Raw genomic sequence first — 21,186 nt, 5'->3', positions numbered from 1 at the left:
TGAGTGTGTCTGCGTATCCATTTGATAATAAACTAACCCTGATTTTCATTTCATTCAACAATACATACACACTCTCCACTTCTTTGTTTCCCACAAAGAAGAAAGAACAAGGTCAACATTTACGACTACGTCTTCTATATTTTTCCTTTTTCTTCCTCATTCTCCTATCAACCACTTCCCACTTTCAGATGTTTCGATTTGTTGTTATTACCCTTGCACTGATCATCTCTGGAACTTTCGCCATACAATGTCATACGGTATTTCCTAACACACGAACTTTGATCTAGATTTAGTTATTGTTAGGGTCTCAAATTCATCAAAGGAACATCAGTTGGAACTGCTACTATAAACTGTGACAATTCTGCTGCCTATTGCTATAATATGACTGCATCAGCAGCTGCTTTGATTGAAGTCACAAAGGCTGGATGTAGTATGTGGAGATGTATGGTAAGCGTGGATTTTTGGGATCATTATTGAATTCTTCAAACTTCGTTGATTAGGGCAGAATATAAGACCTTTAATTGTTAGAAAACAAGGTATAAAAACACTTCCGATAAGATCGGGTGATACTTACAGAGTGGCGCATAATTACCCGGACTCAAGTTTGTACTAACATAAAATTTTAGTAAAGCGTTGTACTGGGCTCAAATTTGGAGTGTTAAAATTAAATTAATTCATTAGTAAACTGGCCAAGTTTCAAATTATTTGAACAGTTTTGAGCTGAGTTATCGCTTGTCAAGGTTGCTTCATCTCTTGGAAATATGTGTGCAAGAAAGATTCCGCTACTAATCTTTGGTCAATCATATCACACCTAAACTTGAGAAACAGCTTAGAAAATTTCATTAGCTTTGAATCAAATGTGAAATTATGTTTCTACCATTTTCGGTGTTTCCAAGATACTTGTATCGACCTGCTTTTATTAGTTCGCGTAGTTGTGCGCCACCCTGTGAAGACAATATAATTTTCATTTCTTGAAATTCGGAAATCACTTATTGGCAGAATCGAAAATATCTAGAAGTCTAGAAGTTGACCCAAATACCTCTGTCCCACTTATTTATTACTTTCAGTTTGCCCAAAACAAATGTATCGGAACGACATTCCAAAACATTCCAATATCATTGTGCTGCTGTAATACCCCATTATGCAATGCTGGAGGAGAAGGCGCTATTCAGTGAGATCCAAATTTTTTAAAAATTAAAAGTTGTTTAAAAAATTTCAGATCCGAAAACTCGGGAGGATGGAATGCTGAACCAGAGCATGAATCTGTGAATTTGAACAAAGAAGAAGCCCAACGTCGGTTCGATTCTGCCGAGTTGGATGAGGAGAATCCACATGGAAGTTCTTCTTCAAGAGCCGCCCGTTTCATAACTTCGGAAACCACGAATCCAACAACAGAGCCAGTCGTGAAGACAGTAAATGAAACATCTGAATTGGGAGAAGAAGTTGATATTCCATTGGCCTAAATACTTCAAAATAAAAAGTTTTATTGTTGAATGAATAATGACACAAATTTGTACAAGTTGACAAATAATAAATGCGTTAACAACTAAATGTGCCTGGGAAAGAGAAAGTGAAATATTTACAGGAAAAGAGAAAAATGGGAAGACGAGGAGAAGAAAAATATGTGTGAATTCAGTGGTAAAAGTCACTAGGTTTGTTTTGAAAAACGTTTCACCCGTTAAAGCAGACCATGAGAAGAATGAGAAATAACTATAGACTGTGATCTATCCGCAAATATTTAACGGGCAAACCAATTTATCAGTTTCTAGGCCAACTGAAAACACGCAGAAGAAGATGTAAGAGACGATCATCAGAATTCCGAATATCTGAAATTCAAATTTATTGAATTCTGAAATCTTTAACAACCATACCTTATTCATCTTCCATCCAGATAGGAAAATGGCAAAGACCAGAACGATGAGCATGATGAAAAGCATTCCAACGGAGCAGAGAAGACCTTTCGAACTGACAGAAATCGGGGTAAGAGGTTCTCCTGGATTACGGATGTATTCCATCAAAAAGTAAAGAAGCCAAGGGACTGGAAGACCAACACAAACATCAAAAATATTGGATCCGACGGAACTGGAAACTGCCATGTCTCCGAGTCCTTTACGAGCAACGATAACGCTGAAATTGGTATTGTTTAGCTTTCCAAAACTCTCTATCTAACCTTGTTATTAAATCTGGAATACTGGTTCCAGCTGCCAAAATAGTCAATCCAATAATTTCAGTAGGGATCACAAATGTTTCTCCAATGGTGTTTGCCCACCAAACCATCAAATACGAGAAGAATGCAATCCAGAGAATCGAGATGATGAATGTAGCAGGATACCATTGACGGTTGTGCTGAAACATGAAAATTCTCTACGTCTTTCGAATGAAAGGGCTCACTGGTCTTCGGACATCTGGAATGGTGACCCACATCGGGACAACCACTGGAGCCAACAAAACATAGGTTAACCGTTTCATCCAGGTTTCCGGCCATGTCATATCAAGTGGTTTTTCTTCTTCCTCTTCCAGAAGGGACTTCTGAAAAATAAACAACATCTTCTCCGTTTCGCGAGAAGATTGACACTTACAATCTCTTCAATCTGTGACGAACGTCTATCCGGAACGCTTTGATTGACATTCAGGCGATGCATGTCATGAGACTCCACGTTTACATTGCTCCGACTTCTTGAGCTGTCGTCTTCCTCCGAATCTGAATGAGTACGTTGTTTTTGATGACTTCCGATGTACAACGAGGGAATACTACTGCTGACGGGCTTATGGCGAGTTAGAAATCTTTATAAATTCAAGAAATGAATTTAGATCACAAAAAGTGCATCAGTGTTAATTGAACTCATTTTATATCTCAACCAGTCGGTCTATACCTCTCCAGGGATAAGCCTCCTGGGCTCAATCTTATAAAGTTGTTTTTGGAGTTTCAGGAATTCTTAACTCAGGATTTCGGTAATTTCCAGATTGGACGTTTTGGCAAGCTTTAAGTTTTTTCTAGTTTTCAGAATTTCCGAAATTCTGATTTTTCGGATTTTCAGGTATCTGAGCATCCGATTTTCAACTTTCCGAATATCACGTTTCTGAATTTCTGGATTTTCGGTTTTTTGGAGATCCAAAAAGACAGAAATTAGGTAACTTCTGAATTAAGAATCTCAAAAAGTCGGAAGTTCGAAAACTCGAAAATTCAAAAATTCAGAGATTCAGAATTTTAAAAACTCGAATCTTCGGAATTTTTTAAAATTGGAAATTCGGAAAGTAACCCTTTGGAAGTAAAATGTTCGTGCAAAGAAAATTGGTAGTTCGAAAACTCTAAAATTTCACGATTTCGGAAAAATTTAGATTTTTGAATTTTTTCTGAATTTTTGAATCTATGTAGAATCTGTATTTTCCTGTTCTCTCATTTTCAGTGCTTCTGAAATTCTGAGTTTTTGAGGCTTCGAATTTCCAAACCCTCGAACTTTAGAAATTCTGAAATTTGAAATTCGAAAACCCAAACAATCAGATTCCCACACTGTTGCGTTTCATCATGCCAAAAACATTCTTTGACCCTTATTTCCCATTTTTGATCCTTCTTTGTTTCTATGTATTTTTCCTATTTTACCCCTTCATCCCAAAAATAATAAAACCACTATAACCAACACTCCAAAGAAAACAAAAAAAAACTTTCAAGTAGAAGCCCAACGAGCACTCTCCAAAAACCTCAAAAGACCCTTTTTGCTCAAAAATCTCTTCGCCTAATATAAAATTCATCTCCCCAGCCGACACGTTGAATTCTAAATAACGTCGTCGATATGTTTACCTTCTGGTAGTTGTTCCAGTGTGTGATTCATCAATTGCATAATTCCATTTCTGAACATTGTTCCAGAATGAAGAATTGGAACTGATTGACGACGGGCTGACGATCTACGACGAAGGTCGTTCCCTTCGAGTTGAGTCTGAAAAAGTTTTAGTGGAAGAAAAAAATGCATCGTTTACTTTTCTCTCTCTCTTTCTAATTGTTTTGAATGAGTCTCATTAAAACTAACCACATCATTATTATTATTGTTGTGTGGGACGTCAGCTGCCAGTTTCTGTGTCTCGTGAGCTGATGCCTCCTCTGAATCGGAGCCTCCTTTGACGAGTCCTTCCAATTGAACGTTGAATTTCATAACCGTACAGTAGAGAATGTAGATAGTGAACATGGCCAAAGCTTCTGGGAAGGTAATCTGAAGAAGAAACAGTGAATATAACTGGGATCCTCTTTAGAAGGACTCACAATTTCATCCATGAAGAAGAATACAAGCATCGCAAGAGCCAACATGTAGATAGAAACATCACGGAACAATGGCCACCAGGTAAGATCCAGAATTGTTTTCGAGAAGAGAGTACAGAATGCCAAGACGCAGAGAATGTTGAATGTAGCAGATCCTGGAATTCGGTTTTTTTTTCTTTTCTATCCTTTATAGATCCACTCACCAACGATAGTTCCGATTCCAACATTATTCTGAGCAATGAACACTCCAATGACCGATGTAAAAAATTCAGGAGCGGATCCTCCGGCTGCCATGAATGTGGCACCTGCCACGTCATCAGATAACTGAAGTTTCTCGGTAAGAACATCTAGAGAAGGAACGAAGAACTCGTCACAGACGATTGCAAGGGAAACGAACATGTAGATCAAACCGCACATATGGAGAATCACTAAAATGTATATCTGATCGTTTTGTGATAAGAAATTTTAAGGAAAACTAACCAAATCCATTTTGCCGCTGTTCCAGAGAAAATGGATCTGGTGGGAACTGTCCATCATCATTGACTTCTGGAGCTGGTGGGGTGAGTGTCCTGAAAATTATAGGATTCAGATACCTTCAGATATTTCCGGGCCCTTTTTACTTGACATTTTTTCAGAACTTTCTCAGAATCCGTGATCTCCGCTCCTCTTGTGAAAAACTACGAAAATCCGTTGGGGTTCTTACAAAAAGAGGCTTGAACTACTTCCGGTTTTTATCCTACTCAAGTTGTGAAGGAAAAAAGTACCCACGAGTTTTTAAGAGAAAAGTAGTTGACGAGAACAAACCGGAAGAAATTTAAGAAAGAGAAAAAAACGTTTTTTGAGAGGATTGACTGTGGGAAGGGAGAAAATTGAGAAAGTACTTTTTGTAGTTTGAAATCTAGACTTGAGTGAACAATAGAAGAGAACAAAGTTCAAAGGTGAGGGGACATGAAAAATTACTGTCTCAAAATTTTGTTCATATAGGCCTCTCGATGAGTTGAACTTGTGGGACGGGCATTGAAAGTGCGGCGCCGCTACGGACTGAGCCACGCGGGAGAAGCTAGACCGGGCGCACGATAGCTACCAAATTTTTTGAGTTCAGCGCCATTATTCGGATTTCCTAATTGAAGAGAAACTATGTTGAAAATTTTGAAAAACAATCCAGTTAAAATAGTACTGAAATTAGCGAAAATCAGCAAAACTTCCCATTTATTTTTTCTAAAATTTTTTTAAATTATGCTTTTGAATTTATAGGCTTTGGCTAAAACGCCTTGTTTCCATTTTAATGGGACACCCGCATTTTGGCGTCATATTCGAAAAATTTGGGTCTCCCCCTCCACTACTTTACTACATAGTTCTCCCAAAATTTTATCTGATACTCACCTGTTACAAGTTGGTATGAACGCTTTCCAAAAAGGTTTTGACACATTTCCAGGCGTCATTCCCGGCATAATCATTTCTGGATCTCTCTCTGGACTCCTTCGATCCCTCATCATACTTGCTGCGCCCAACAGAGCTACCATAGCCACAGGAATCAGAATCAGTCGGCGAACGACCCTCGCCTTGGTACGACTTCGGACGGTTGAACCGACTCGCATTCTGAAGAGTTTTCTATTTTTAATAAATAAAATTTTTAAAAAATGCAATAGAATTATAGTTCCAAAAAACAACAAGAAAAAAGTGACAATGGGCGGACATAGGAAAAAACGGAGAAAAAATGAAGAAACGACAATGAAAAATTTAGTATTTTTGAGGCTGAAAACTTTGGTTTCGAAAATAAAGGAGGAGAAAACTTGAATAGAGATACTTGTTTTCCAAAAACCAAAGTTTGAAACAAAAATTAACACGAACGTCTTCTTCTGAGCTTTTTTGAAGGATTATTGATGATATTCATGTTTTATTGATATATTTTTTCTCTCGTTTATTCTCCCCAAAAAATATGATTCATTCGGAAATTAGAGATTCGGAAATGAGAAAAAAAGAAGGAGTTTTACCAGATCAACATCTACCGATTAGTAACATAAAAATAAAAATATGGGGTGTGATGGGGAGAGCAAAATACATATAACATCATTCGATTTCAGCAGATTTTTTGCTGGAAAATTGTGATAGCTAATTTTGCAATTTTGCAAATGTACGAAAACGTTTTGAAGTTTCAAAAAATGTTAATAAGTGATCTAGAAAAAATACCACTTTGGACAGTTACAGATATTTTCAGAATAGCTACAAAACATTTTTAAATAGTTTGCAATAATCTCTGCCAGTTATTTTGTCTTCAAATAGGGTTCGAACTGCTAGGGTATTTAGAATTGCTCTCTGTCGGCCTAAAACGTTGACACGCCCCTTCTCATTAGAGCGCATCCGCATGCCGCAGTGGATCGAACTCTGTGGCTCCAGAGAACGTCCAAAGTTGACAGCATCGAAACTTCAAAAGAAAAAACTGTCTAAACGATCACAGCTTATAAAATAGCGCTCAAAAGAAAATGACAAATATCTCTATGAATAAATCTTAAAGTTTTTTTTTCCAAACACTTTTTTCAAAGAAGTGAAAATCTTCTCGGATGATCTCTTCTTTTTCTTCCAACACTTTTTTTCGGCAAACCGAAATGATGTGGAGAACTGATATCAGACGGAGGGAGGAGCCATTTTCGAACGAATAAGCTCCTTTTTTTTGAGAAGAGAGATTATCTTTTTTGAACAGAAAAAGGGAGTAATAAAAGGAAAATGATTGATAAAAATGGAAAGCTTTTTGACTCCTTTTTAAGAATAAAACCGGAAAAATGAAAGAAAATTGGAGGAAAAGGGAGGGGAAAAAGTGAAAATTGCACAACATTTAATGGAAGTTCCGCCCGCAGGATTTGAAAAAAAAATGGGCAAAAGGAAAAGCGTTTTTTCTTTTTCTTTCAAAAAAAAGAAAAATAGAATCTGTGGGAGCCCCTTTCCAGAAGAAGGACAAATAAAGAAGGAATGCACTCGTAAGCTGATACTTGAGACTGGATTATGACGTGCCGCCCCACCAACCAATACAGATTCTGGAGAAACAGAAAAAGAAGACGACGATTGGTGATGCTGCTGAAGAAGAAGAAAGAAATTGATGGAAAAATGAGTGGGTAAACAAGGAGAAGAAGACGACTGACTATGGGTGCACGGATTTTCCGAAGAGGGATTACGAAGACCGTAAAGGACTTAGGAAGAGAAAGACAGAAGCTTAGGTCTCAGAGTAGTTTTTGGTGAATAACAAAGATCTGAATAATGAGCAAACTACTGTTTTTTTCGGGGGAATCTCAAAACAGAGGGGACGATTAATAAGAGAAGATTCCTAGAGCCTCTATTTCTATACCTGATCGGGAAATCCATCCAAGGGTACATCTAGTTTTGAGGGTACATCGGTTACAAGGGTACATGGAATTTTGTGGTACGGGAGGATGAAAAAAAAACTATTTTTACAAAATGTTTCGCTTTTTACTCAAAATTATAAATAACCTAATTATAGGCTAAAACTTCCTAGACCCTTATGTACCTACTATATACATTCTCAAGTAATGTAAACACTCGATGCACTCTGGATGTTCGTTTTTTTTGATGTACCCTTGGATCCTGGACCATAGAAGCCATATAAGTCAGTTTTTTTTTCATATTTAAGTCATATAAATGGCTGACAAGTGATAAGATAATGTACTAAACAATGTGATTGAAATTTTTGTCCATATCTAATTCTCGACAGGTTGCCAGTACATTTCCACACCAACTATATATTGTTAAGAAAAAATGACTAAACCAAGCGAATCCAAACGTTTTCACTATCAGGCAAAACTTTAAAATCCCATAATGTTTTTCAAACACTCGGATTTCCAGATAAAATGAATATTGGCTATTATGTCAGACAGAAACCATAAAACACGAATATACGCGTTCTTGTTCTTCACCTAAACAAACCGAGCCAATGATGCTGCATCAATTTCCGGAGTAAACTTCAAGAAGCGTCAAAAACTCTTCATCCTTGCACATTAATCACTCATTAAAAACACTACTTCCGAAGCACCTGGTTATTTGAAAAGAATTTCTAAATTTCGATTCACAGTACTTTGAAATCTACTTGTTTCATCCATCTGCCTTGGCTAGTATGTTCTCTAATAAACAAATATAATAAAAATTTATCTTGCAATAATGTGTTCTCGAAACATCAGAATTCGAAAACAATTGAACTGAAACCCTTCTCCTTAACTACGTAAGAAGATTCGTTCTGGATGACGAACAAGATAATCCTAATCTGAATGAATATAGAAATGACAATGAACCGGAAAAAAAAACTTTCAAGGGTCAAAGTTTCAGGTTGAAGATCAGATACAAAAGCACTCAACTTTGGGAAACTTTTGAAGAACCCACGGATATCAGATTTTGTTTTTGTAATTCATTTCGAAAAAATGGTTGCTGACTTATTCTTTCAGATGTACATAGACAAGAAGTTGTGTGGGAAGGTGCAGGTGTACGAAAGAAAAGTCTCGATTCTAAAAATATGTTGGTGGATTTTCCCAAGAACAAAATCAACTAGGATCAAGTCTGTGAGATGTCAGTATCATTTGAATCCAGCTAAAGGTTCCAAGATGCTAAAGCTATTTTCCCTTGTTTGATTCTTCTAGGTTTGTGATCACTTCCTCCTTCTTTGCTCATCTAATCTTCACCAAACACACAATCAGACCCCACGCCTTTCCCACGATTCTTTTTGAACGTCAATCAGTTTAGAAGACATTTCAGAGGAAAAGAAGAAGAAGAAGAAGGTGGAAGAATGGGAATTGAAGGAAACAAAAACATAACTAGGATTAGAAGTGAAGAAAAAGTATGGAAGAAGAAGCAAGAAGAAGTTGTGCTCTTTTCTTCTTTTTCAAGTTGACAACGACTACTCGAGCGGAACATTCTCACAAAAAGAGAAAAAAGTAGAGGGCCGAAAAGTGGGCGGAGCCTTTTTGTGAGAAGCCCAAAGCTTCCCAGGTAATCGTTTTGGAGCACAAGAGGTACGTCAACAATACTTGAAAAGAACGAAAAATGGGAGGGTTTTTTGGGGATAGCTCGTCCATTCGCAGACCCAAAGCAACCTTCAAATCGATTATGCGAGCAGACGAGCAGAAAGAATTATGATGGCATTTTTGAGGGGAAGTTGTGGGGGGGGGGGGTTAGGATAAAAGACAAAGAATCAGAAGAAGGAAGAAAAAAGAAGGAGAAGGAGGAAATAAAAAAGTCTGGGTTGATTAGTACAAGGATGACTAAATTGGAAGAAAAAGGTTATGAGTACATGTAGATTGCATTGATCAAATTGCGTGGGCTTCTAGAGTCATGGTCTAGTGGTAGATTTTGAGAATTTGAAAAATCTCAATGGTTCGATTATCAGACTATAATCCAAAATAGATCAGAAGGAAAATGCGTTCAAAGTCAGGATGATAGGAAAAGGTTAGGTATAGAATATTCTAAAAGGTTTAGTGAAACTAAGAAATTCAAAAAACCAAATATTAGAATATTTAGGAGCTTCACCAAGTCGGTCAATTTAACAAGACATGCTTTTTTTCTGAAAAAGGCATGCTAAAAATATTTCGCGAACGATTTTTCAAAAAACATAAATCATTAGTTATAAACGCTGCCTTGAAGGGTATTTTAAGAGACCCGCGGAATGTGAGCCTGCCCAAATAACGGCCTAATTATCGTATTAGGTAAACTAATCTATCAAAAGGTAGACCAAAAATCAGAATATTGCATCGAAAAAGCATCTTCCAGGACCTCCATGCCAGTCTTCTTATGACTCAACTGACCTACCGTACTCCCGAAATTCGCAGGATGTGACACATTTTCTTTTAATGCCATATGTCTTTCATAAATGAAAATTGTCGTTTCAGATATTTTCAAGATATATTATGGTGTGTGATAGGGTTCTATTCGGAAAAGAAGTAGGATGTTTTGAGCTCAAACTAATTGATACAATTTCATCTGAGACTATTCTAATTTCCGAATACCGCATTTCTCTTTTAGAAGCCATCTTTGAGATCAACTATTTTGTTTTAAAACTTTGCCAACTGACCAATTATTTATCATAACATCACCAATATTATATCACTTGACAAAAATTTGATATCTTTTACAGAAATCGAGATATTTCAGCTCGAATTTGACAGTTTGCATAGACTTATATTAGAGGTAATACGGTATATTGATTTTCAGAGGATACTGTAGCTTCTTACTGATTTCGTGGGCTATTGCAAAAAGCTACTTTTGGTACTTGGTAATTTTCACTGAAATTCAATAGACTTACCACATCAGTAATTTTGTAACTACAGTGCTCCACATAATGATACGCCACCCCTCCAAATTTCGAAAAACTCGAAAACCGGTCATGACTGAAATTTAGACTTTTTTAGAAAAATACGTAACATTTCCGACAGTATCATCTGAAAATTCCGGAAAGAAATCCGGAAAAAAAGATATGTCAATTTTATCGAAAAATCGAAGAAAATTTTTCCACAAAATAATGCGCCAGGTAGTAAGACTTTCGAAAAAAAAACAAGGAACCGTTTTTCAGAAAAAAAGTTTATCCGACCCAAAATTTGATGAGGCGATCATTATTGCCTATCACATCAAAAGTTCGAGAATCCATAGACATTCAGACGGGTTTCCAGGAGTTTCAGCTCCACCAGCAGCCAGGCATCAATGATGTCCTGATTAAGCTCCGGTATGAAGTCATAGATTTTGTTTCCACCTTCGTCATCATGGATCCCCTGATATTTTTGGAGATGTACAGATTAGAAGAACACACTGGGCATCCCAAAACTGCGGTTCCATGGTCACCTCTCCACTCTCCACTTCATTAGAAATCGAAAACCTATTTGCACCATTCCATCAGATTTGCTTGATGCTAATCATTTTTATTTCTTTAATTCAAGACTGTCCCTTCTTTCAATGACCCATAATTAAAACAAATTCAAATTCGAAATAGCCCATTTTTTTGTTGTTTATAGTTATAAAAAAGTGCAAAACTCTACACTCTTTTCTTCTGAAATTGGTCGTATAAGAAAAGCTGAGAAAAAAACAAAGACAAAAGAAGAAGAAGATGACATGATGTCTCGAATGAAACATACCGTAGTCTTGTCTGAAAGAAAATGGAACGCGAAAGTCAATTTCCGACAAAAAACAACAAATAATCGAAAAGTTGAGTGAGGTCTTCGAGTTGAAATCGAGTTTTAGAAAAGAAAAGGAAGTGACTAAAATGGAGAGGAAAGAGAAAAGGAGCAACGAAAAAATGGACGGGCGGGACGGTGGCAAAAACAAAAGAGTACTTGATTGAATTGGGAATGGAAAAAAAGGAAAAGGGACGACATGAAACAGGGCGGGAGAAGAAGGAATACAAGACACTGAATGGATGCTCAATTGAGCATTTTTATGTCTAATTGGGCAGATACCAACAACAACAAGACTGTCACTCAAAATTGTCGCGTGGTGGTGGAAGAGGAAATTGGCGAAAATCAAGAGAAAAGGGTTATCGAATGTGATCCTATAGGATTTTATGTGAGAACCATTACTTGTTGTTTGGGGTGATATTAAGTTTTTAGAGGAACGAAAAGGACGAAATGAATTCTGGATTTGACATAAAAGGCAGGGATACTAAAATGACGGAAAATTGGAGATTTTGGCCCGGGAAAAAAATATATATAAGAGAACATTGGGTATTGGTAGCTGTCATATTTTATTCGGTCTTCATAATACAATTTGCGATAATCGATTACAGTAACCTGGTAAAGTTCTTTAACCGGATGCACAATGTTGGAAAACAGTTGGAAACCATCCAAAGGGATTTGTCTGTATTAAACTTTGGAATCTATCCCAAAAAAATATCCTTTCGAAATAAAAGCAGTACCGGTTCATAAAATATACAAAAACGTATTTTTCAGTTGGTTTTGACCGTTTTCAGGAGTCTGGAGTCGGTTATGGATCAGTTTGAAAATTTTGGAAGGTGTAAAACAGATCTACATTGAAAAATTTGCATTAACGTAGTTTTTTGAAAACTCTCAGTTCTTCTGCTCTCTGATGATTTCCGAAAGACATCCATTTGTGCCCGTTTATGTACTGATAATTTTGGAAAAACTAGGCCACGATGAACATTTAAAGGTTTGGTTTGTTTTGATAGTTGGGATTCCTTTTTTTAAAACTCAAAACCATCAGTTTCGTGCCAAGTTGTAACCTTTTGAAGTTTTGCGACCAGTGGCCTAGTTTTGGGTTTCTAGGCCATAAATTAGAAATTACTGTAATTTGCTTCAAAACAGGTATTTTAGAGATTTAAGAAAAGTTTCGGAACTAGCAGAAAAATCCTGATTTAATAATATAAAATGGGGCCTAGAGAGTTTAGTTTTGGTTGTCTAGGCTATTTGTCCCTGCGAAAAGAAGAATTCATACATTTTTAGAGATGTTTTCCTGAAGCGCTGTGATTTCCAAACTTCGAAAAAACAGCTCTAAAACTAATCCTCTTCTCAACTGTTTTTTCACCTACTTAAAAATATTCTAGAAGAGTACTCGAAACAATCGTTTGGTGTCACGTCTTCTAATCTCTCTACCTCATCCACTTCTTGAAACTACTTTCTTTTTTGAAACCATCACTCTTCGTTAATTCTATGTCATGGTTTCTAAGCTCTTCCGTGGAGTCTCAAAACTTCTTCTACTTCTTTTTTTTCTCCAGCAAGTCATAATCTTGAAGGAAGACTTTTGAATTTTAAAAAACAAACGAGAAGCATGGTGGGCGTTTTTGGTTTTGTTTGGTTTGGTCCCTTTTGGGAATCGAATCTTCTTCTCTTCTAGATTTTTGAAGAAAAAATGGAAGAATAAAATAAAGAACAAATAAAACGACTTATTGAGTTACAAAATAATGATGATGATGAGAGGGGGAATGATGCACTTTTTTCCAATTAGCTGAAAATAGAAAATATGGGAAAAAAAGAAGGGAGAGTAATGGAAAAGATCAAAACTCAACTGAATTATAGAAGACACAACAATTGCTTTTTGATTTCTTATTTAACAGAAAAGATGAGAGGAGAAAAAGTTCCAAAGAAGAAAGAAAATGGTCGGTGATTGGTATTTGCATGATTGTTTGAAACTGCAAACTTCGAGATTTCAAAAAAAGAAAATAATAATTTTCATGTCGAAGAAAATCTTTAAGTCCGTCTAAAACATTACTACTACTTTATTGATCACTATAGTTCTGAAATACTCCCTTGTAGAAAATATATCCTTTGACACTTTTACATTGCCAGCTCAAAAAAGGATTACTGTAAAACCTTTAATAGAAGAGCCTTCACACTGTCATATTTGAGCTCAATCATCTGGGCTCCTATAAGAGATATCAAAAATGTGTCAACTGATAAAATATTTTTAATTTTAAGATAAAAAATTTATCTGTTGACAACTTATTCATATCTTTGACAGGAATCGAGAAAAAGGGGCTCAAAGTATAAAGCAAGGAGAGCCCTTCTATTACAGGCTTTGTTATTACAGACAATATTCAGGGCTGGAGAGAAATACAAGCATAATTTCATAACCATTTCTGATCGATCAGTGTTAGTTTTAGCTTAAGTTATCAACTGAAACCGAGAAAAACATGGAACAGTTCTGTAATTCCTCTGAACCGAATATTCAAATTGTAAAACCTCATTCAATTATATGTTTATTTGCAAAAAAACATTTCCTAAAAAAATTTCTGAATCCGATTGTTTACTTTTTTTCTACAGAGCAACTTTTCTTCACACCCAGTTTACGGTCCCCCAAAACAACTTTTCAAAATGGGTTCCTCTCGTCAATTTAATGACGGAAAAGGAGGGGATGCTTGTTTTGTTTTGTTTTTGTCTTTTCAAGATAAGGAAGAGTCTCCGAGAATAAAAAAAATGAAGAAAAAGGGGAGGAGCTTGTGATGTTTCTGTCATCTAAAATGAGATGAGCTGTCGGCGAAAAAGCCTTTGCTCCTCGGCTTTTTGACACACATTGAGCCTCCATACACAATTCAATTCAACTGGTCCGGTTTCCGTTTTGTTGGCCGGGAGGCTCCCGAGGAGGAGCACAAGAAAGAAAAAAGAAGTGGGCGGAGCTTGTTTCACAGCAGAGAAGAATCCGAAGGGGAAGAAGACGAAAAATGGGAGGAGAAGAAAAAGAGAAGCAGAATGAAAAATGACAACAAACTAATACGGGTTTCGGGTGTTCGTATTTCTGGGTAAGAAGAAAAAAAGAAGAAAACTTTTTGGTTTGGAAGAAAAAAAACCCGATGGAAATATAGATTTTGAGAGGAAGATTCCGGATGAAGATATGAGACTGAATGGGGTGTGGGAATCGAAAAAGGAGAAGAAGATTCATCATTCGTCCAGGGAAACTTAGGGAAGATCATGTAATTTGATTACAATTTATTTATGGAATAATTCAAAGAATAGCGGGATGAGTACTCCTTTCGAACTTTGAAAACTGGGGTATCTTATTCTTTGAAAATTTTAGATTGTTTAAAAAACGGAAAGATCCTGAAACCCGTGGATCAGTAACTGATGTAACGAGAAATGCAAAGTACTGTAGATGTTAGGAACCATCATATTTCTTGCTAAGCAAATTTTCTCTTGTAGATTATCGGCATCCTCTTAAACCTACAATTCCTATGTTCCTAAACCATTCTCCAACGAATTACAATATTTTGAATCGAATAATTACGAGTTCGTTCCACCGCGGTGTCTCCTAGGTGTCTAACAAGTTTGTCTAAGATCTCTAAAAATTGAGTTATCACAAAAAAGTTCTTAGGAATTTGAAAACTCTGTTTCAAATAGTTGGATCTTAATTCCTGAGATCCCAGTATTCGACCAATCTGAAATTAATAGATCTGGAAAGCTTAAAAGCTAAATTTGTGAAATGTTTGAAATTATGGAAAACAGAAGATTTCATTGGTACATCTAACAGGAGCCGAGGTAGTGGAGGTGGAATTTATTGTATGCGGGATTGGTTTGGAGGAATTAATTGAGTTTTTAGGACACTCCCCAATTGACATTTGCAGCCATTAGATGGCCTAAACTTAGAATTGTTCAACGGCAATCTAAAAGGCCGGTGGACTAGAAAGCGAGGGATTTTTAATTTCTAGTACTGCACTTTGTTTCAAGTCTGAGAAATCCTGATTTCCTTGGCAAACATTTGTTATTACTACGATTCGATATACATTAAAACTACCGTACATCAAATTGCTTGAAAAGATCAATAATATAATATAGGACTTTCATATGTCTGGACTGTGTGAAAATAGTTTCGAGCAGAGAACTGTGTTGATTGGAAGTCATTTGGGTATCTCGGCCACTGGATTGGTTAGAAAAAGCATTTCTAGGCTATCTAAAGACCGGTGGCCTAGAAATCAAAACGTTTGAATTTCTGGAACACTACTCCATTGTCATGATTTTCTGTTCATTTTTGGATATATATGGCCTGGAAATCCGGAATTTATGTTTTCTAGGTAACCAATTGATTCCACATTAATATCTTTCAATATTTTAAAGGTGGGGGGACATGGAAAAAATAATGTTCTCGAAATTTCGTTTAAATATGCCTCTCGAGGAGTTGAACGTGTGGGACGAGGATTGAGGGTGCGGCGCCGCTACCGACTGAGCTACACGGGCAAAGAGAAAGCGGTCGCCCGACTGCATACATAAAGCCGAGCCCCAAAAATCCCCCGTAACATCTCCTGTCCCCCCACCTTTAAATGGTTTTTTCTATAGAATTCCGTTTGACCAAATATTTCTTGATAGTTAAACACGAGGAGCTCTCAGTAGTGATAAATCTTCATAACTCTTCCCCTCATTTTCTCATGCTCTCAACCCCAGACAACCAGATGAAACATGCAGTTCTTCTTATCTTTCATCACTTGTCTTCCACTTTTTTATGTTTCTTTTGTTTCTTTGTTTCCCGTGGGAATCCATCATTCAAAGCACAGCGAAATAAGAAACCAAACTACGTCTCTTTTCTCTTTCTTCTCTTCTTCAAAATCCTTTTTTTCAAAAAATTTGATTTTCTACATGTTGTATTACACAGTGAAATTCTCAATTTATCCATGAAACGGAGGAAAGGAGAGAAAAAAACTATTGATTAGAATTTTTATGATTGCAAATTATATAATAGAGCCAGTTGGGTTTCGGTGTCGTAAATTTTTTTGGTGACAAGAAAACATATACGAAAAATAAATAATGAAAATAGGCAGAAAAAAAAAGAGAAAATGTGTGGGTTGAAAGGAACCATGTAATTTTGTGGGCCGATCGAGATTTATTGTTCTGTTTTTTTTTTTTTGGGAAGAGAAGGATTGAAAGAAGGAAGATGCAAAATAAAAGAGTGAGGAAATATGGATGTGTATAGAACGAAAAATCAAGGGGAGATAAATGTCATATGGCTCACTTTGATGTGTTTTTGAAGATTTCAGATAATGAGAACTGAAATTAAATTTTAAGACTTTCCTCTTTTTTCAATGAATAAAAACATGCAGGTAGTATAGGCTTCAAAATCTTTGAACTAATATCCTGAAATTCTGAAATCGAATCTTGCAACAAATAGAATCTTTGAAAAAACCGGTAGACGAAAAGAAACACCAGGGAAATATGGAAGAAAAACGCTGAGGGACACGCTCGCATGTCTTTGAACAGAATATACCGTAACCCGGTATTATGCTGGTTTAAAAAAATTGGAGTTGTGGAAGAGAAACGCCGGTGGCCGGTTCCGAAAATCCCACAACGACAACTACAGTAACCTAAAATTTTTCAGGATTAATTTTCTCGCATTAAACTGATTTTTGGCATATAATTCTTAGGGTACAACGCCTCGGGAGTATAAGGGGGTACAAAGTCATTTAGGGTACAAAACTCCAAATTCGGTTTACCGAATTCAAAAATTTTAAGTAGTTTGTACCCCCGAACGGTCGGAAAATACGAGTTTCTGATAGTGAAAAAGTTGGCTGAAAACGCACAAAAATCGAAAAATAAATCCCGAGAAAAAAAAATATTTTTAGGTTACTGTAGTTGTCGTTTTCGGACTTTCGCTCGCTGCAATCGGTTTTCTTTTCCACATTTTTTTTTGTACCAGAATGAAAATAGTCTTATTTTCTCATATTTATTCGTAATTTTCGTCCGTTTTCCAGCGTGGGTTTTCTTACTCAATTCAGTTGTTTAGGCTTAAAACCAAAATGGTTCAAAATCGAATGTTTTCCATCGACATCAAAACACTTTGGCATCATTCTGACACATACGCATACACATTTCATTTAAGCATGGACCACCAGACCACCATCGAAATGAAATATAGAACGAGGAAGGAAATACTAAAAACTGGGGGAATTCATAAATAAGAAAAGAGAGCCAAGAGAGAGTTTTTCACAGGAGGGGGGCCCAAATGGAAGAAGGAAAAGCTTCCAGAATATGGAGAAAAAAATGGAAATCGGAAATGACATTTCACACTTATTGGAGGATGGATTTGAAATGGAGAAGAGACATTCATGATAATCGAAAATTTAAGAACGCTTTCTCCGAAAATTAACTTCTGAAAAAACTAAAATATCGCCAAACCTGTAATAAAATTGCCATCTTTTTGTCGGTTCCTACCAAATATATATGAAAGTTGTCAAATGATAAATTGTTTATCATAATATCAGAAGTGTTTTCTCAGTTGACACACATTAGATATCTTGCACAGAAATTGATATAATTTAGAACAAACTTGACAGTGTAGGGGCCATTCTATTACAGGTTTTACGGTGAGAAAATCGGGACTTTTGTTTCTATTTTTTCTAAATTCTGAGCCTTATTTAATTATATTCAGATAGAAATTTTGACACTATTGACCTGAATTCGTCGGAAGTGGATCAATAAATGCTTCGATATTTAGGAGAAAAAATGATTTTACGATTTTGATAAATTGTTGAGAAACGCCCCACTGTCAAGTTTGAGCTAATATTTCTCAGCTGCTAAGTTAGATATCAAAAATTTGTCAACTGACAAAATACTTCTGATGGGTTAAGAAACAATTTATCAGTTGGCAATTTTTATATCTTTCACAGGAACCAAGATATTAGGACTAAAAGTTAAAAGTGAATGGGACCTTCTATTACAGGTTTCACGGTATGTGGAGGTATGTATATTACTGCGTTGTCTGGATTCCATATTCCGGATTCCGAATGGTTTATTCCAAAAATAAAAGTTGTTTCCGAATTATTCCGATTTTCCGGATTTCACGCTTAGTTTTTGTTCCTGGAGTATTTCGAATTCTGATAAGTTAATTTCATCCCGGATTCCGTTTCCAGAAAAAGTCCATCCGGAAATCTCTGGTATAAATTTTGAAAAATTAAAAAAAAGTACTTTTGAGAGATAAGCTTTAGAGAAGTTTCAAACATCAACTGGAAATTAAAAAGTTCTACTACCAACACACATCTATCTTCAAACATTATGAATTTCTTGACGTTCTTCTTCTCTCCTTCTGCCGTCGAGAAGGCGTCGATGAAGACGTCGAGAGACAAATATTAAAGTTATTTTACTGAAAATAATTCATGAAGTGGTAGAAGGAGGAGGAGAAGAAGTTCATCATTTTCATATGCCAGGTCATGGCCTACGGTTTTATTGCAGACATGATGACGTTGAAAAACACAAGGAAGATGAATGCTAAAAAGTCTTGAATCATTCAGTTGTTCTTCTTTGTATTTTTAGGAAGAGAAACTTTCAAAACGAGGCAAATCGAAAGAAGACAAAAGTGCAAAGTTTAAGCTTTGAAATTCAAAGCGAGAAGAGAATACGGCCATAAAGAGATAATCGCAGAAACAAATGCAACATGGAAACTTACAGAAAAAACGGAGAAGAAGATGATCAAAATGTATGAAAACTAAAAGAAAAAGGGGATGAAAAAAGAAAAAAATGTAGAAGAAAGCACAAAAAAAGAAGAAGAAAATGAAGAAGAAGAAGCCGTCGTTTAAATGTTTGGACACATCGGCATCTCCTTTCTTCGTTTTTTTGTGCTTCTTCTTCTTCTTTTTCGGCGGCTCTCCCAATTGGCCGCCGAGGATGAGATTTGAAGGGAAAACGATGGAGAAGAAGGACAAGAAGAATAAGGAGAAGGCGACGAAAAGTTCAATAGGATAAGAATTTGAGGTGTCTGTAGAGAGTTATCTGCGGAACTCGAAGATATGCTTTCTTGAAATAGGTTAATCGTGACACTTCAGATCCAGATAAATTCGGTTTTACTTGGGTTGAAGCCAATGGGTCAGAAATCGCGCCCCAGTAAACGTGAGATTTTAAAAATTCGCTGTTGAATTATGTGGCTGAGGATCAAACTTTTAAACGTTGCACGAAAAAATCACGCGTTGCAACTCGTTGATTAAAACTAATTAGGTCAAACCCACGTCAACTTGGAAGTTATTATATTTCTTCTGGCCTAAAAAATATTTTGGGGCGCGTTTTTTGACCCGTTGGCTTGAAACCAAGTACGGTTTCCCGACTTGTTTGGAGGTTTTCAACTAATTACGCGTATACTGAAATAGGCCACTTACCGATTTGTTCCGTTTTCCGACTATGATAAATCACTTCCTAAACAAATCATAATTTTTTGGCGGATGACGTTTCGTGTAGCAGAACGCCTACTTGGTCCTAGAACATCATCAGACCCCACGGGGGCATATACTTATCAGCTGTGCAGAATGACGATTTTGCTACAGATTATGAAGGAACTTTCCCCAGAAGAAAAGTTGTGATGTATTGCAAAGAGAAATAAAACAAAAGGAACATTTCTTCTGACAAGATTCTTTGTCGGTTTTGTTCATGTCAATCCGTCAAAACACATCTCGAAAATGCATGAGGAAACAGAAGTGAAATGCGGAAGGAACTCGGGAACACGATTTCCATATATTCAAGTTTTTACGAATGGACGGATCTCGAACGAATTTAAGTTTTTTTGAATACACAACCTAGTGAACATACATTTCAGAGACTGTTCCAGCGGCTTGGAATATTCAGATCTTTGATGGAACCTCGTATTGTCAAAACTTTAAAAAAAACTGGCATCTGAGAATTTACAAGCCGGTGCGGCAAAATCGCCTCGTTCGAGCCACTTCCACAATCAAGATCGATTTTTCGGTGACAAACAGATTTCAGAGTTGTTAAACATCATATTTTTACCAAGAAATCTAAACTTTGTTCAGAAAATCCCACTAAATTCACAGAAATCAATTTCGTTTATTTAATACAGTATCGGATTTTGGGGCGGAGCCTTGACACGAACAACGGCTGCGAAACTTTCGTTTGTTGCGGTTTGGACGCACACGAGCTTCTGGTCCTAGAAGGATAATGTCGCCTAATCGTTTCGGTGCCTTTACAATCAAGTTATTATGCGCCTTCACATGAAGGTTACTGAACTCAAAGATTCTACTCATGCTAAAAAACAAAATAATATTAATTGCAATATTTCTATAGTATATATTGCTTTTTTTTCGTATTTGTTAAATGTTTGTTTCGGTTTTGTCATCAGTTCTGTACGATTGATACTGAAAATGTCAAAAATTGCTTCATTATTGATTTTTTTTCTAGAAGGTCTCTCAATTCATGTGATGCTTCATCTACTAAAAAATTCGACCATCACCGTTTTCAGTAGAAACGTTTCATTGCCGGTCATTCACTATAAGAATTGAAGTTTTAAATATTAATTTATGCTCGCTGAAACATTTAACAATTCGGGATGATCTCTTTTCTAACACTAATTTGCATTTTTTTTTCATTTTCTCGGTAATATTGATCTTTAAAATGTTTTCCGTTCTCCACTGAAAAAACTTCCGCCCGTTGTTCGCTGTCCGTGAGACCCCGCAAATTCCGAGGAAAAAATCGGGGAAAAGTGGGCGGAGTCGGGGGCGGAGCCTAAAATGCAACCCT

The 21,186-nt window shown here is 36.4% G+C and overlaps 5 protein-coding genes across 5 annotated transcripts in view; 2 read left to right on the top strand and 3 right to left on the bottom strand.

The window, feature by feature from the left end:
* Positions 1-188: 188 nt before the first annotated feature.
* On the top strand, positions 189-1,463 carry CBG03867 (the record flags this gene model as incomplete). Its single annotated transcript, XM_002639251.1, has 4 exons — positions 189-257; positions 304-447; positions 1,068-1,171; positions 1,220-1,463. The coding sequence occupies 4 exons, from the start codon at positions 189-191 to the stop codon at positions 1,461-1,463; spliced, it is 561 nt and encodes a 186-aa protein (XP_002639297.1).
* Positions 1,464-1,724: 261 nt separating this feature from the next.
* On the bottom strand, positions 1,725-5,850 carry Cbr-ncx-4 (the record flags this gene model as incomplete). The annotated part of the gene is made up of 11 exons (XM_045244860.1): positions 1,725-1,826; positions 1,872-2,127; positions 2,171-2,346; positions 2,392-2,529; positions 2,580-2,701; positions 3,800-3,935; positions 4,026-4,229; positions 4,256-4,407; positions 4,456-4,680; positions 4,733-4,821; positions 5,636-5,850. 11 exons carry the CDS (start codon positions 5,848-5,850, stop codon positions 1,725-1,727), a joined length of 1,815 nt encoding a protein of 604 aa, XP_045092500.1.
* A 7,394-nt stretch (positions 5,851-13,244) lies between these two features.
* On the bottom strand, positions 13,245-13,367 carry CBG25229 (the record flags this gene model as incomplete). The annotated part of the gene is made up of 1 exon (XM_045244854.1): positions 13,245-13,367. The coding sequence occupies one exon, from the start codon at positions 13,365-13,367 to the stop codon at positions 13,245-13,247; it is 123 nt and encodes a 40-aa protein (XP_045098250.1).
* A 2,158-nt stretch (positions 13,368-15,525) lies between these two features.
* Cbr-mut-16 overlaps positions 15,526-21,186 on the top strand; it is a gene marked incomplete at both ends in the record, with an annotated part of 14,528 nt that continues 8,867 nt past the window's right edge. Inside the window, one exon of the mRNA XM_002639253.1 lies at positions 15,526-15,606. Within this exon, the coding sequence (XP_002639299.1) occupies positions 15,526-15,606 (81 nt within the window). The remainder of the gene's footprint in view (positions 15,607-21,186) is intronic.
* On the bottom strand, positions 19,031-20,693 carry CBG25230 (the record flags this gene model as incomplete). The annotated part of the gene is made up of 3 exons (XM_045244846.1): positions 19,031-19,150; positions 19,929-19,952; positions 20,583-20,693. The coding sequence occupies 3 exons, from the start codon at positions 20,691-20,693 to the stop codon at positions 19,031-19,033; spliced, it is 255 nt and encodes an 84-aa protein (XP_045098251.1).

Source organism: Caenorhabditis briggsae (assembly GCF_000004555.2).
Source record: "Caenorhabditis briggsae complete genome, chrI, whole genome shotgun sequence".
In the NCBI taxonomy this organism is placed as follows: domain Eukaryota; kingdom Metazoa; phylum Nematoda; class Chromadorea; order Rhabditida; family Rhabditidae; genus Caenorhabditis; species Caenorhabditis briggsae.
Note: the sequence above shows the minus strand (reverse complement) of the source record. Positions and strands in the feature narration are given on the sequence as shown.